Raw genomic sequence first — 15926 nt, 5'->3', positions numbered from 1 at the left:
CTCCACCCTCCCTGTGGTTTCCCAATCGCACACATCATTTGCTTTTACATTGAGTCTTATAGAAAACATTGCTTTTTCTTACAAACATTTTCTACTTCATAACCTGGTCACGGAACGAATGAAGTTCGTAAGTGGAAATACCACTGTGTAAGTCTCAGGGCTATTGCTATTCTTGAGTCCCAAACTCCACCTCACGCTTCCCGTTTCGCCTTTCTACAGAGGAAGCCATTCCTGCTGTCTGCAAGACGCGGACTGTGATCTACGAGATCCCTCGGAGTCAAATTGATCCGACTTCTGCCAACTTTCTCATATGGCCTCCCTGCGTGGAAGTGAAACGGTGCACTGGATGTTGCAACACCAGCAGTGTGAAGTGCCAACCGTCGCGGATACACCACAGAAATGTCAAGGTGAGGGAAAGACGGATGCGGTCTGATCGGGGCTGGGTATCAGTAATGGGCTGTTGGCTACATGGTCCGGCGCGCAATCCCAGTAAGAAATTCCTGGGTGTTCACACATCTGCGAGTCCCCATTGTGCCCACATGCAAAATTTGGCTTTTGCGCATGACATCTTCGCGCAAGTGAAATTTTGGCAATGTTTGCCGATTTTTTGTTGCCGCGCATGTCGGAAGCAAAATTATCGGCAAAAATCGCCGAAATCTCACCCGCGTGCACATCCTCACACAAAATTTTGCTTGTTGTGCATGCGCAGAAGCCAAATCTCACACCGACGGGCAAGCACGCACCCGCTATAGCCTCGGAGGGCTCGCCAGTAGCACCGAAGATGAGCAACCCTCTACTGCTGTCATTGATCTCCTTTGAAAATAATATCGAGAGTACCAACCGTTCACATTTTCAACTTGGGCAGCTGACGGGAAATTATTTAATATGTACATGAAACCGCTGGTTGAGATCATCCAAGGGCATGGGGTGAGGTATCATCAATATGCAGATGATACCCAGCTTTACATCTCCACCCCTTGTCCAGTCAGTGAAGCAATGGAAGTGATGTGCCAGTGTCTGGAGGCTGTTGGGATCTGGATGGGTGTCAACAGACTCAAACTCAACCCGGATAAGACGGAGTGGCTGTGGGTTCTGCCTCCCAAGGACAATTCCATCTGTCCGTCCATAACCCTGGGGGGGGGGAATTATTGACCCCCTCAGAGAGGGTCCGCAACTTGGGCGTCCTCCTCGATCCATAGCTTACATTAGAGAACCATCTTTCAGCTGTGGCAAGGGGGACGTTTGCCCAGGTTTGCCTGGTGCACCAGTTGTGACCCTACCTGGACCAGGACTCACTGCTCACAGTCCCTCATGCCCTCATCACCTTGAGGCTCAACTACTGTAACGCTGTCTACATGGGGCTACCTTTGAAAAGTGTTCAGAAACTTCAGATCGTGCAGAATGCAGCTGCGAGAGCTATCATGGGCTTTCCTACAACACTCCGCAGTCTACATTGGTTGCTGATCGGTTTCTGGTCACAATTCAAAGTGTTGGTTATGACCTATAAAGCCCTTCATGGCATCGGACCAGAATATCTCCGGGACCGCCTTCTGCCGCACGAATCCCAGCGACCAGTTAGGTCCCACAGAGTTGGCCTTCTCCGGGTCCCGTCGACTAAACAATGTCGTTTGGCGGGACCCAGGGGAAGAGCCTTCTCTGTGGCAGCCCCGACCCTCTGGAACCAACTCTCCCTGGATATCAGAGTTGCCCCCATCCTCCTTGCCTTTCATAAGCTCCTCAAATCCCACCTCTGTCGTCAGGCATGGGGGAATTGAAATTTTCCCTTCCCCCTAGGCTTATAGAATTTATACATGGTATGTTTGTATGTATGATTGGTTCTTTAAATTGGGGTTTTTTAGATTATTTTTAATATTAGATTTGTTTACATTGTCTTTTTATTGTTGTTAGCTGCCCTGAGTCTGCGGAGAGGGGCGGCATACAAATCTGATTAATAAATAAATAAAAATAAATAAATAAATTCCCAACTAGGCAAGAAGGAGGCGTCAAGCAGGGAACTAGCTTTGAATCGTTGCACAGCCGTAAGAGGTGTAAACCTGAAAATCCCCTCCACGTTTTCATGAAACCTTATCTTGTTGTTCCCAGAGAAGACAAGTGCCATGTGTTGGCATGCAAGACCATTAATTAATTAATTGAGTTCCCTAAAACTCCATGGGGTAAATTAGAAAAAAACCCGGCACTCCCATCGAATCCCTGCAAAACTGCAGTTTTTTATTTTGCAAATGCAATTGTTCTATCTAATGTGCTCAAAAAAAAATTAAAGGCAATTGGGAGGCAACTTTTTGCCGGCCCATGGAACATAAGAAGAGCCCTGCTGAATCGGACCAAAGGCCATCGAGTCCAGCATTCTGGGTCCCACAGTGGCCCACCAATTGTCCATGGGGATCTTGAGCAGAAAGAGAAGACAAGACCCTCCCTTTCCCTTGACCCCCAGCAAATGGTACCCAAGGGAACCCTGCCTGCCTCAACCAACATAGAGGCGGCACTTGGACATCCGTTTCAATACCACCAATACCCTTGGCATCCATGAATCTGTCTAATCCTGCCTTGAAGCTATCAAGGCTGACAGCTGTCACGAGCTCTTCTGGAAGGGAATCCCATAAACCAAGGACCCTCTGGGTGAATAAATATTTCCCTTGATTTGTCCTCACTTTCTTACATATGTCCTAGTATTGAGTGATAGAGAAAAGAATTCTTCTCTATCCACCTTTTCTATCCCATGCATGATTTTATACACTTCGATCAAGTCACCCCTTAAATGCCATCTTTCAGGGCTGAATTGACCTAAATGTTGCAACCTGGTTTCATAAGAGAGATGCTCCATTTCCTTGATCATTCCTGTTGCCCTTTTTTTGTACCTTTTCCAGTTCCATTATATCCTTCTTGAGGTCCGGTGACCAGAATTGTATACAGTAACCCAAATGTGGTCTCACCATCAATTATGGAGTGTACCATAATCTTTTTTTCGGGGGTGTGTGTCACCCTTAGCCCTGATTTCTGGGTGTCACGGCTTCATAATCTGTGTGCTTTCATCTTTTTTCCTGCGCCGGCGCTTTTGTGATGTGCGAGTTACAATCAGGAGGGCTAAACAAGGAAACACCTTAAACACACAACCGGGGAGAGAGATAAGGCAGCTATTGTGTGCTCAAGCGGCCAGTCCCGATTCCCTTGAGGTCAACCACATTTTGAATTCTTTTTAAGACTCTTTTTTCCTTTCTTGGTGGTTCCTATTCGTTGGGAACCAGCTGCCGCTGTCATTTTTGCTGGGTGGTGTTCTGTCGGGCTCTCTGGTAGACTCCTCCCCAAAATTCACAGGTTTAAATTTCAGACACACACACACACGTTTGAAAATTCAAAACAATGTTCTTTATAATGAAAATTCACTTAAACCAAGCCCTCTTTTGGTATAGCACACAGCACTGGTCTCCAAACAAACTGGTAATTTGTACAAGTCCCTTATCAGTTCTGTGATACCTAGCTTGCAGCTGGGAGGCAATTCACAGTCCTTCTTCTTTCACAAAGTGAAACACACTTTGCGCTGGTTTAGTTTCAAAGCGGGGAGAAATCAGCACACAAAAGATCAAAGTCAATAAAGCAGTCACGAAACACAACGATCAGATAATCCTCCACAATGGCCAAACCCACAGGCTGCTCTTTATAGCAGCCTCACTAATGACCACAGCCCCACCCAACCACAGGTGGCCGCATTTTCTTTGATAATAATCTCTCAGTGGTTGCTGCCTATGCATCGCTCTCCGCATGCGTGGCTGTATCATTAACTCTTGTTCTGAATCCAAGGAGGAGCTAGAGAATTGATCTCCTTCTGAGCTGTCTGCCCCACTCTCCTCCTCCCTGTCACTCATGTCTTCTTGGTCAGAGGAGCCTTCATCAGCAGATTCCACCAGGGGCAAAACAGGCCTGCAGCATGAGGATGTCTCCCCCACATCCACAGTCCTTGGGGCAGGAGCTGGGCCAGAGCTAATCACAACAGGTGGAATTCAAATAAACGTGTTTGGTGGAAGGCAGATGGAAAGAACCCGTTCGGATGCTTGTTTCTGGGAATAAGTGAAGAAGGAGGTTGTGCAGATTAATTGTGCATGGATGTGTGTGTGTGTTTTTGTGTGTGTTACGTATCTGAGGTGGTGTTTTGCACCTCCTGGAGTTAGTTATAACCCTGGATGCGTAGGAAGACTAAACAGCAGGAGAAGAAACACCTGATTAAGTCCTTCTTACAGACTCCCACAAACCTTGCTGTGAAAAAATAACATGACTCAGGGGATATCTTGAATGCTTTTTTAAAAAAATCCCTACTTTGCCAGCTGTCCTTAATTAAATATTATCTAGGCTAAATTGGGCTTTGGATCGGGGAAACCATGGGCGTGAGGATCAGGGTAAACGTTGCCGATATACAGTGATAGTCTTACAAACTTAATTGGTTCCAGGACGAGGTTCTTAAGGTGAAAAGTTGGTAAGATGAAACAATGTTTCCCATAGGAATCAATGGAAAAGCGATTAATGCGTGCAAGCCCAAAATTCACCCCTTTTGCCAGCTGAAGCGCCCGTTTTTGCACTGCTGGGATTCCCCTGAGCTCCCCTCCATGGGAAACCGTGTTTTTCCGCTGCTGGGATTTCGCTGAGGTTCCCCTCGCTGGGAAACCCCACCTCCGGACTTCCATTGCCAGCGAAGTGCCCATTTTTGCAATGCTGGGATTCCCCTGCAGCATCACAATAACACGGAAGTCCGGAGGTGGGGTTTCCCATAGAGGGGAGCCTTAGGGGAATCCCAGCAGCGCAAAAACGGGCACTTCTCTGGCAACGGAAATCTGGAGATGGGATTTCCCAGTGAGGGGAGCCTTCAGCTGGCAACAGAAGTCCGGAGGTGGGGCATCCCAGCGGCGGCGGCTCAGGTTCGTAGGGTGAAAATAGTTCGGAAGAAGAGGCAAAAAAATCTTAAACCCTGGGTTCGTATCTTGAAAAGTTCGTATGACGAGGGGTTCGTAAGACGAGGTATCACTGTACCAGGGAAAGGTAAAGAGGAAGAAAGAGGAAGTAGAAAAGGGAAGGGATTGGAGAGGAGAAAGAGTGGAGAGAAGTAGGAGGAGTAGAGAAGGAGTAAGAAGGTAGAAGGAGGAGATGGAGAGAGAGGAAGGGGAATGAAGGAAAACAGACTGATGAATAGGAGTGGAAAATAGGCGCCAAAGAAGACAATCATCTTTGACTGATTGAACCAAAATGTATAAATATTTAAGACTCATTTATGCCGCCAGTCTTGGGGCCATGAGATCCTTGCCCTCTGGATGATGAATGTGTGAATGAAAGTTGATCGAATGAGAATGACTGTTTTTTATGGTTTTGGTTTTTTTAATAGATTTTTTAGATTTTATATTTAATTAACTGGATTTAGGATGTCATGCATTGTTTTATTATATGTTATGAGCCGCCCCGAGTCCTTGGAGAGGGGCAGCATAAAAGTCCAAATAATAATAATAATAATAATAATAATAATAATAATAATAATAATAATTTATTAGATTTGTATTCCGCGACTCGGGGTGGCTCACAACAATAATAAACAGTATACAGTAAACAAATCTAATATTTTAAAAAGAGATGTCTAAAAACCCATTATATAAAACCATACAACAAGCATACCCTACATAAAATTATATAAGCCTGGGGGAAATGTTTCAATTCCCCCATGCCTGGCAGTATAGGTGGGTCTTAAGCAATTTACGAAAGACAAGGAGGGTGGGGGCAGTTCTAATCTCTGGGGGGAGTTGATTCCAGAGGGCTGGGGCCGCCACAGAGAAGGCTCTTCCCCTGGGGCCCGCCAGACAACATTGTTTAGTCAACAGGGCATGGAGAAGACCAACTCTGTGGGACCTTATCGGCCGCTGGGATTCGTGTGGCAGAAGACTGTCCTGGAGGTATTCTGGTCCGAAGCCATGTAGGGCTTTATAGGTAATTACCAATACTTTGAATTGTGACCGGAAACATATAATAATAATAATAATAATAATAATAATAATAATAATAATAATAATAATAATAATAATGCAACGACTCTGGCATAAGCCAGTGAAAGTGGTCCCAGTGGTACTTGGCACGCTGGGCGCAGTACCAAAGGATCTCAGCGGACATTTGAAAACCATCGGAATTGACAAAATCTCCATCTGTCAATTGCAAAAGGCCGCTTTACTGGGATCGGCAAACATAATTCGCCGCTACATCACGCAGTCCTAGGTGCTTGGGAAGCGCCCGACTGGTGATGAAATATGAAATCCAGCATAGTGATCTCGTTTGCTGTGTTGTACTGACATAATAATAATAATAATAATAATAATAATAATAATAATAATAATAATAATAATAATAATAGAGAAGCATTGACTTAAGGCGTCCAGTCGGGATAGCAGATGCCAAAGAGAGCCACCGCATGAATTAACTCATCGGCAGCTGTCTTCGTCTGTCCCAAGAATTCCCAGACAATTTCTGGCTTAATAGCTGTAAAATGGGAAAGGCAGTTTTTAACCAAGCTAGTTGAAGCCCTTGAGAACATCCAATGGAATTTAGATGTTTTCCCCTGAAGTCTCCTTTTGAGCAGAAGGCTGCTTTGATGTTGAAGCAATGGTGGGACATTTTTGGAGGACCTTTGCTCTATGGTTGCAAATAGCTCTTTAGAAAATAGCTTGGGGTCAGGGAGCTGAGTGCATGTTTTGCAGGCAAAGGATTCCACGGTCCATCTTGAGGTCTTCAGAGACGGTTGGGAGATGTGTCTGAAACCCTCAAGAATGTCTGCTATTCATGGTTGATCAGGCCGGACCAGATAAACCTATAGTTAGCTTGTTGCAAAGCATCTTCTTGTGTTCTTTGCTTGTCTGTCTCTCGTCTGGTTGTCTGTGGGTAAGAACATAAGAAGAGCCCTGCTGAATCGGGCCAAAGACCATCGAGTCCAGCATTCTGTGTCCCACAGTGGCCCACCAATTGTCCATGGGGATCTTGAGCAGAAAGAGAAGGCAAAACCCTCCCTTTCCCTTGACCCCCAACAAATGGTACTGAAAGGAATCCTGCCTACCTCCACCAACATAGGGGTGGCACTTGGACATCCGTTTCAATAACCAACTTGGCATCCTTGAATCTGTCTAATCCTGCCTTGAAGCTATCAAGGCTGACAGCTGTCACGGCCTCTTCTGGAAGTGAAATCCATCCACCAAGGACCCTCTGGGTGAAGAAATATTTCCGTTGATTTGACCTCACTTTCTTACCTATGAGCTTTAGGGAGGGCCCCCTCGTCCTGGTATTGTGTGATAAAGAATTTTTCTCTATCCACCTTTTCTATCCCATGCATGATTTTATACACTTCGATCAAGTCACCCCTTCAACGCCATCTTTCAAGGCTGAAGAGACCAAGGCGTTGGAACCTGGTTTCATAAGAGAGATGCTCCATTTCCTTGATCATCCTTGTTGCCCGTTTTTACACCTTTTCTGGCCAGGACTGGCTACAGCAGAGGCAGATGGGAGATTTCTGTTCATCATGAGAGGGGAAGCGATATTTTTCTAAGAAAAGATTCCTTGGTGGTTCTCTTCAGCGCTATGTTTTTGGAAGCAAACTTCTGAAAAGTGACACCGGTTTGCTCTAAGTCACGCCTGAAAAATAATAACAATAGCATGCTTCAAAGGTCTTGAGAAAAATCCTCCCATGGCTTAATGTTAATTAAAAAAGGAGAAGTTAAATGACAGTGGTGTGTTCTTCGTCACGAGTTGTGACCTTTCTGTGACACCAGTGGCTTCCCGAAGAAAATCCATGTTTCTTCCTTGGGTGACTTCAACGCTCTTTCTCCTCATTCTTTGATATAATTAATTGTTTCACATGCTCTTTGGAATTCCAGCGTTGGGGAGGATGAATGGGGTCTCTGTCCCATAATCCTGAAGATTCTCTTTTGTGGTTCATGCAGAAAGTGGTCAAGAGGTCTTCTTTTTGCTTCTTCTCAGAAGACAGTGAAAAGCTTGCCTTGTTCTATTTCCACCGTGTCAAGTTTAAGTTGAAACCCTTAATTCTTATTTAATTTTATATCCGGAAGTGGAAGGCTCTCTGTTTCTTTGTTTGGTTTTATTGACAAGATGGGGGCGGGGGAGACAATTGGTCAGTCCTCAGTGGACTTCCAGAGAGTTAGGAAGCCTTTAAGTTGAGAAGAAAAGCTGTGAGGCCAAAGGAAGAGATAGAAATCTTCAGGCTTGACATCCAAAGCAAAGTTTCTAATACCTGTATTCCATCAGATGAGGGGAGGAGGAGGAGGAGAAGAAGAAGAAGAAGAAGAAGAAGAAGTAGTTGGAGGAGGAGGAGGAGAAGAAGAAGAAGAAGAAGAAGTTGGAGGAGAAGGAGGAGGAAAAGATGAAGGAGAAGTTGAAGTTGTTGGAGGAGGAGGAGGAGGAGTTGTTGGAGGAGGAGGAGAAGAAGAAGAAGAAGAAGAAGAAGAAGAAGAAGAAGAAGAAGTTGGAGAAGAAGGAGGAGGAGAAGAAGAAGAAGGTGAAGTTGAAGTTGTTGGCGGAGGAGGAGGAAAAAAAGAAGGAGAAGAAGTTGAAGTTGTTGGAGGAGGAGGAGGAGGAGTTGTTGGAAGAGGAGAAGGAGGAGGAGGAGAAGAAGAAGTTGGAGAAGAAGGAGGAGGAGGAGAAGAAGGAGAAGTTGAAGTTGTTGGCGGAGGAGGAGGAAAAGAAGAAGGAGAAGAAGAAGTTGAAGTTGTTGGAGGAGGAGGAGGAGTTGTTGGATGAGGAGGAGAAGAAGAAGAAGAACAAGAAGTTGGAGAAGAAGGAGGAGGAGGAGGAGGAGTTGAAGTTGTTGGCGGAGGAGGAGGAAAAGAAGGAGAAGAAGTTGAAGTTGTTGAAGGAGAAGGAAGAGAAGAATAAAGAAGAGGAGAAGGAGGAGAAGGAGAAGTTGAAGTTGTTGATGGAAGGGGAGGAGGGAGTCAGTGCTCTCTGAGCTTGGTTCTTTTGTTCTAAACCTTTTATGACCTAACTAGGCTACATCATCCGTGCTAGAAAGGATTGGGATTTGAGGAGAGGAAGAGGAGGAGGAGAAGACAAAGAAGGAGGAAGAAGAGCAATAGGAAGAGAAAGAGAAAAGGGAAGAACATTCTTTTTTTCCTTCTTTTTCTCTCTGGGACCACAAAAATGACGAGTAGGGGAAGGTTGAGAAATACAGATTTAGGCAATTTTGAGACCCAGACTCATAGGTGTGAAAATCCAATCTAGATTGAAAAATAGAATTCACGCAATCCTCCCAAACATACACAGAGTCATCTCTTGTCTAAATCAATGCAGCCTTTTTTTTGGTGTGTGTGTGTGTGTGTGTGACTTGGACCAGCCGAATGGAAATGCTTTTATTCTCTTAAGATTTTAAGTGGGCAATTTGTGGCTGTGGCTTTTGGTGTTATTTTGAGGAACTTGTTATTCGTTGGTTTTGTTGCTTGTGCTTTGAGCCTCTGCCCTGCTTTCATCTGGAACTTCTGAACCAACGCTAGACGAAGTGATTCATCTCAAGAATCCTTTTTAAGGTCTCTTCACCTTTCCAGGGACGCCAGATGGTTTACATTTTAACCTCCCCTGGAATAACACTTGTAGGACTGTTGACTCTTGTCCAGCTAAGGACGTTGAACAGCATTAATTCAAGGACAGGGGATGTAAAGGTGATATTGCCCCACAAACCCAAGAGATGGAGAATGGTGGCAACCACGTTTGATGGGATCATAGAATCATGGGGTTTAAAGAGATCCTGGAGGTCTTCCAAGGCAGGAGTCCTTATGCCATCCTGGACAACTGGTTGTCTACTCTTTTCTAGAAAACCTTCCAGGATGGAGCATCCACAACTCCAGGGTGGAAGCTGTTCCATTGATTAAGCATTCTCACTGTTTGGGAATTCCTTCCTGTTTTCACAGTTTGCATGTCTCTCTAATGAGTTTCCACCTATTCTTATCCTGCCCTTGGGGCTATGGAGGATAACTCAGTTTATTTGTTAATGGAGTAGTCACCACCTCCTCCTTCTCCTTCTCTTCCTCCCTTCCTCCTCCTCCTCCTTGTTAAGGTTTAGAGAGATGCCCTGATTAAATATATCTTGAGCCAAGTTTCAGAAAGCAGACTAGAAATGCTTTTATAAGTTGACCCTCCCCTCCTCCTCCGTGGTGCAGTGGTTAGAGTGGAGTACTGCAAACTACTTCTGCAGATCGAATCTCAGTAGGCTCCAGGTTGACTCAGCCTTCCATCCTTCCAAGGTCGGTAAAATGAGGACCCAGATTGTTGGGGGAAATAGGCCGACTCTCTGTAAACTGCTTAGAGAGGACTGTAAAGCACTGGGAAGCGGTGTCTAAATAATATTCTCCTTTCCTCCTTTCCTCCTTCATCCTTCATCTCCTCCTCCTCCTCCCTTCTTCCTCCTCCTCCTCCTTCTCCTCTTCTTAGAAACATAGAAACATAGAAGACTCATGGTCCATCTAGTCTGCCCTTATACTATTTCCTGTATTTTATCTTACAATGGATCTATGTTTATCCCAGGCATGTTTAAATTCAGTTACTGTGGATTTACCAACCACGTCTGCTGGAAGTTTGTTCCAAGGATCTACTACTCTTTCAGTAAAATAATATTTTCTCATGTTGCCTTTGATCTTTTCCCCAACTAACTTCAGATTGTGTCCCCTTGTTCTTGGGTTCACTTTCCTATTAAAAACACTTCCCTCCTGAACCTTATTTAACCCTTTAACATATTTAAATGTTTCGATCATGTCCCCCCTTTCCCTTCTGTCCTCCAGACTATAACAGATTGAGTTCATGAAGTCTTTCCTGATACATTTTATACTTAAGACCTTCCACCATTCTTCCTCCTCTTCCTCCTCTATCTGATATACGCCTAGATCTCCTAGTTCTCCATTAAGCATTCCTTGGCAATAAAGATCTTAGCAGCTAAATGAATGACTACTCTCTATTTATCCAACGGTCTTTGAGTAACAGGATCCCTCTTACCATTTCTCCCATCCAGCACAGGATTCCAACGCTCTCTTTGGCCCTGCTTTTTTGAGAGGAGGGACGAATGCTGCAAATCCCTCTGCTTCTCCAAACATCTCCATCAGTCCATGCCTTTCTCCCCAAAATGTAACCCAAGCGTCCTTTCTCGAGATGCATTGGGCAAACAAGCCGGGCTGCTCAGCTGTTCCTTTTGTGGCTCTCTGGCTTTGTGTTGTCTATTTAAACCCCAACAGAATGCCAAAACTTTGTCCCTCTGACCCCTGCCAACCTTTCGGAATAGCTGAGTTCATTGGACTCTCATTCCCATCGTGCTGTGGTTAATCCGCTCTAGCAAGAAAATACCTTTGCAAAGGAGGGCAGGCCAATTCTAAAAGGTCCTGGCTTAGTAAGTAGGGGGAGATCTAGTTTCTTGGGAAGAAGGCCACATTTCAACATCCAAAGCCCCCCCCCCCCCCAGCTATGGAACTTCTCCGGAAGGATTGCACAGCCAAGGAAAAGATTAAGGGACCCTAATACGCAGCATCCCAAGAAAAAGACCTCACCTACAAAAAGAGATTGATAAAATAGAACAGGTCCAAAGACGGGCTGCAAAAATGGTGGAAGGTCTTAAGTATCAAACTTATCAGGAAAGACTTAATGAACTCAATCTGTATAGTCTGGAGGACAGAAGGGAAAGGGGGACATGATCGAAACATTTAAATATGTTAAAGGGTTAAATAAGGTCTATTCTGTCGGGCTCTCTGGTAGAATCCTCCCCAAAATTTCCAGCTACAAATTTCAGACACACACACGTTTGAAAATTCAAAACAATGTTCTTTATAATGAAAATTCACTTAAACCAAGCCCTCTTTTGGTATAGCAAAGAGCCCTCGTCTCCAAACAAACTGGTAATTTGTGCAAGTCCTTTATCAGTTCTGTGATACTTAGCTTACAGCTGTGAGGCAATTCACAGTCCTTCTTTTTTCACAAAGTGAAACACACTTTGCTCTGGTTTAGTTTCAAAGTGGGGAAAAATCAGCACACAAAAGGTCAAAGTCAGCAAGGCAGTCACGAAACACAACGATCAGATAATCCTCCACAGTGGCCAAACCCACAGGCTGCTATTTATAGCAGCCTCACTAATCACCACAGCCCCACCCAACCACAGGTGGCCTCATTTTCTTTGCTAATAATCTCTCAGTTGTTGTTGCCTATGCATCGCTTTCCACATGTGTGGTTGTATCATTAACTCTTGTTCTGAATCCAAGGAGGAGTAGATAATTGATCTCCTTCTGAGCTGTCTGCCCTACTCTCCTCCTCCCTGTCACTCATATCATCTTGGTCAGAGGAGCCTTCATCAGCAGATTCCACCAGGGGCAAAACAGGCCTGCAGCATGTGGATGTCTCCCCCATATCCACAGTCCTTGGGGCAGGAGCTGGGCCAGAGCTAACCACAACAAGGTCCAGGAGGGAAATGTTTTTAATAGGAAAGTGAACACAAGAACAAGGGGACACAATCTGAAGTTAGTTGGGGGAAAGATCAGAAGCAACGTGAGAAAATATTAATTTACTGAAAGAGGAGTAGATGCTTGGAACAAACTCCCACCAGACGTGGGTAAATCCCCAGTCACTGAATTTAAACATGCCTGGGATAAACATAGATCCATCCTAAGATAAAATACAGGAAATAGCAGGTGCCACAGGTGGTACGTGGAGCCATATATGCTGGCACGCGAGCTGTTGCCCTAGCTCAGATCCAAGATGTACTTGCAGACTGAATATATATAACATACTCTTTGCCGCTTGTTTTCTGGGCCGCCATTCAAGCATGTTTCCCTATATAATACATTTGGAATACTGTTATGGTGGTTATTGAAATGGATGTCCATGTGCCACCTCTATGTTGGTTGAGGCAGGCAGGGTTCCCTTGGTTACCATTGGTTGGGGGTCAAGGGAAAGGAAGGATTTTGCCTTCTCTTTCTGCTCAAGATCCCCATGGACTATTGGGGGGGGCGCTATGTGACACAGAATGCTGGACTCGATGGGCTTTGGCCTGATTCAGCAGGGCTCTTCTTATGTTCTTATGTTCCTTCCTTCCTTCCTTCCTTCCTTCCTTCCTTCCTTCCTTCTTTCCTTCCTTCCTTCCCTCCCTGCCTCCCTCATTGAAACGGATGTCCAAGTGCCACCTCTATGTTGGTTGAGGCAGGCAGGGTTCCCTTGGGTACCATTGGTTGGGGGTCAAGGGAAAGGAAGGATTTTGCCTTCTCTTTCTGCTCAAGATCCCCATGGACTATTGGGGGGGGCGCTATGTGACACAGAATGCTGGACTTGATGGGCTTTTGCCTGATTCAGCAGGGCTCCTCTTATGTTCTTATGTTCCTTCCTTCCTTCCTTCCTTCCTTCCTTCCTTCTTTCCTTCCTTCCTTCCCTCCCTGCCTCCCTCATTGAAACGGATGTCCAAGTGCCACCTCTATGTTGGTTGAGGCAGGCAGGGTTCCCTTGGGTACCACTGGTTGGGGGTCGAGGGAAAGGGAGGGACTTGCCTTCTCTTTCTGCTCAAGATCCCCATGGATAATTGGGGGGGGGTCGCTATGTGACACAGAATGCTGGACTCGATGGGCTTTGGCCCAATTAGGGAAGGCATGGCTCCTCTTATGTTCTTATCTTCCTTCCTTCCTTCCTTCCTTCCTTCCTTCCCTCCCTGCCTCCCTCATTGAAATGGATGTCCAAGTGCCACCTCTATGTTGGTTGAGGCAGGTAGGATTCCCTTGGGTACCATTTGTTGGGGGTTGAGGGAAAGGGAGGGTCTTGCCTTCTCTTTCTGCTCAAGATCCCCATGGATAATTGGTGGGCCACTGTGGGTCACAGAATGCTGGACTGGATGGGTTTTGGCCTAATTCAGCAGGGCTCTTCTTATGTTCTTATGAGAGTTGGTCAATCTTGCAAAGAAACAAAATTGTGGGCATTGGATTGCAATTTTTTTTTAGTGTGGCCTCCTTCCAGGTGGATTGACTGCCTCACTGAACCTGTGATGATGGAGTGAATGTGTTCCATTTTGCATCAGACGAAGTGTTTTATTATCTCTGGGGTTCTGTCTGGATCTTGGTTGGCCAAAGTCTTGGTCTGTGTTTTTTTGTTGTAAATGAGACAACTTAGTCATCCTTTGATGTCGGATGACTCAGAGTGGCACTAGACTCTGACAGGGAAAATAGGTGAAATGGCGTCAAAGCTTGACTGACAGGTCAGTCATTCTAACCAAATCAGTCTGCCCCAAAATTACCAGTTTGGATAGGGATGCAAATAGCAATAGGATTATTTATTTATTTGTTTGTTTTTTCAAGTACATATTGGTGGAATACAATGATATAATAATATTCATATACGTGATACTAGTTAAAAAGAAACATTAGGACGGGGGATGGAAGGCACACTGGTGCACTTATGCACCCCCCATACTGACCTCTTAGGAATCGGAGAGGTCAACAGTGGATAGAGAGGTCAACAGTTAGACTTATATACCACTTCACAGTCCTTTGCAGCCATCTCTAAGTGGTTTACGAAATCAGCATATCACCCCCAACAATCTAACTGTGAGAGGCATCTTGGAGTCCTAGTGGACGATCATTTAAATATTAGCCAGCTGTGTGCAGCAGCTGCCGAAAAACCCAACACAGTTCTAGGCTGCATTAACAGAGGGATAGAATCCAAGATCATGTGAAGTGTTAATACCACTTCATAAGGCCTTGGTAAGGCCACATTACTGCATTTGGTTTTGGTCACCATGATGTTGAGATGTTGAGACTCTAGAAAGAGTGCAGAGAAGAGCAACAAAGAGGGTTGGGGGACATATGAAGAACGGTTGCAGGAACTGGGCATAGCTATTTTGATGAAAAGAAGGACCAGGGGAGACATGATAGCAGTGTTCCAATATCTCAGGGCTTGCCACAAAGAAGAGGGAGTCAAGCTATTCTCCTAAGCACCTGAGGGTAGAACAAGAAGCTTAACAAGGAGAGAAGCAACTTAGAACTAAGGAGAAATTTCCTGATAGAACAATTAATCAGTGGAACAGCTTGCCTCCAGAAGCTGCGAATGTTCCAACATTGGAGGTTTTTAAGAAGATGTTGGACAACCACTTGTCTGAAGTGGTGTAGGGTTTCCTGCATAAGCAGGAGGGTAGACTAGAAGACCTCCAAGGTCCTTTCCAATTCTGTTGTTGTTTTTGGTTTTTTTAAAAAAATTAATTTAAATATTAGATTTGTTTTTACATTGTATTGTTGTTGCTGTGAGCCGCCCCGAGTCTGCGGAGAGGGGCGGCATACAAATCTGATTAAAGTAAAGTAAGTAAAGTAAAGATGATGATTGTTGTTGTTGTTGTTGTTGTTGTTATTTTACTGACTTCAAAGGGGTGCTGAGCCAACGTTCAGCCGGTCAGAATTCAACTATTGGCAGTTTGGAAATTCTGCAATTCTGCATTTTAATCATTGCACCACTATGGAACTCTTTTGTGTTCTTGGTGGTCAACAGGGCAAGCTCTTATGCCCTTAGAGAAGTTGGTTTCTCAACAGTTGCAAAACATCTGGATGAACTTCCAGTTTGAGTTCTCTAGGGAAACGACTTCTCTTTGAGATGGCTAGAATGGGTGACTTTTAATTACTTCTCCAATCTGTCTTTTGAGGCTGCCACGGTTGGTTAATCATCTCAAGCTTCTGTCTGCAAGGCCAATTATGAGACAAATATTGCCACAACAGAGTGGGCGTCATCCTGGCCTTCGGTATTGTGTAATTCTATAAGGACGTACAAAGATGGAAAGGAATAGAATGGTTTGCAGGAATGACCTTGAGAGGAGGAAGTATCACAGACCAGACAATTATTGGATAAGAGGCAGCTAAGATCACGGAAGGAATTGGGCTCTTCAA

The 15926-nt window shown here is 44.9% G+C and overlaps 1 protein-coding gene across 3 annotated transcripts in view; it reads left to right on the top strand.

The window, feature by feature from the left end:
* The window catches only part of LOC139172294 (platelet-derived growth factor subunit A-like), an 80524-nt gene that overhangs the window by 54304 nt on the left and 10294 nt on the right, over positions 1 to 15926 (top strand). For all 3 annotated transcript variants that reach the window (XM_070761259.1, XM_070761258.1, XM_070761257.1), the window contains exon 4: positions 220 to 407. In XM_070761259.1, the coding sequence (XP_070617360.1) occupies positions 220 to 407 (188 nt within the window). The remainder of the gene's footprint in view (positions 1 to 219; positions 408 to 15926) is intronic.

The sequence above is a fragment of the Erythrolamprus reginae genome, chromosome 9, assembly GCF_031021105.1.
Source record: "Erythrolamprus reginae isolate rEryReg1 chromosome 9, rEryReg1.hap1, whole genome shotgun sequence".
Classification (NCBI taxonomy): domain Eukaryota; kingdom Metazoa; phylum Chordata; class Lepidosauria; order Squamata; family Dipsadidae; genus Erythrolamprus; species Erythrolamprus reginae.
Note: the sequence above shows the minus strand (reverse complement) of the source record. Positions and strands in the feature narration are given on the sequence as shown.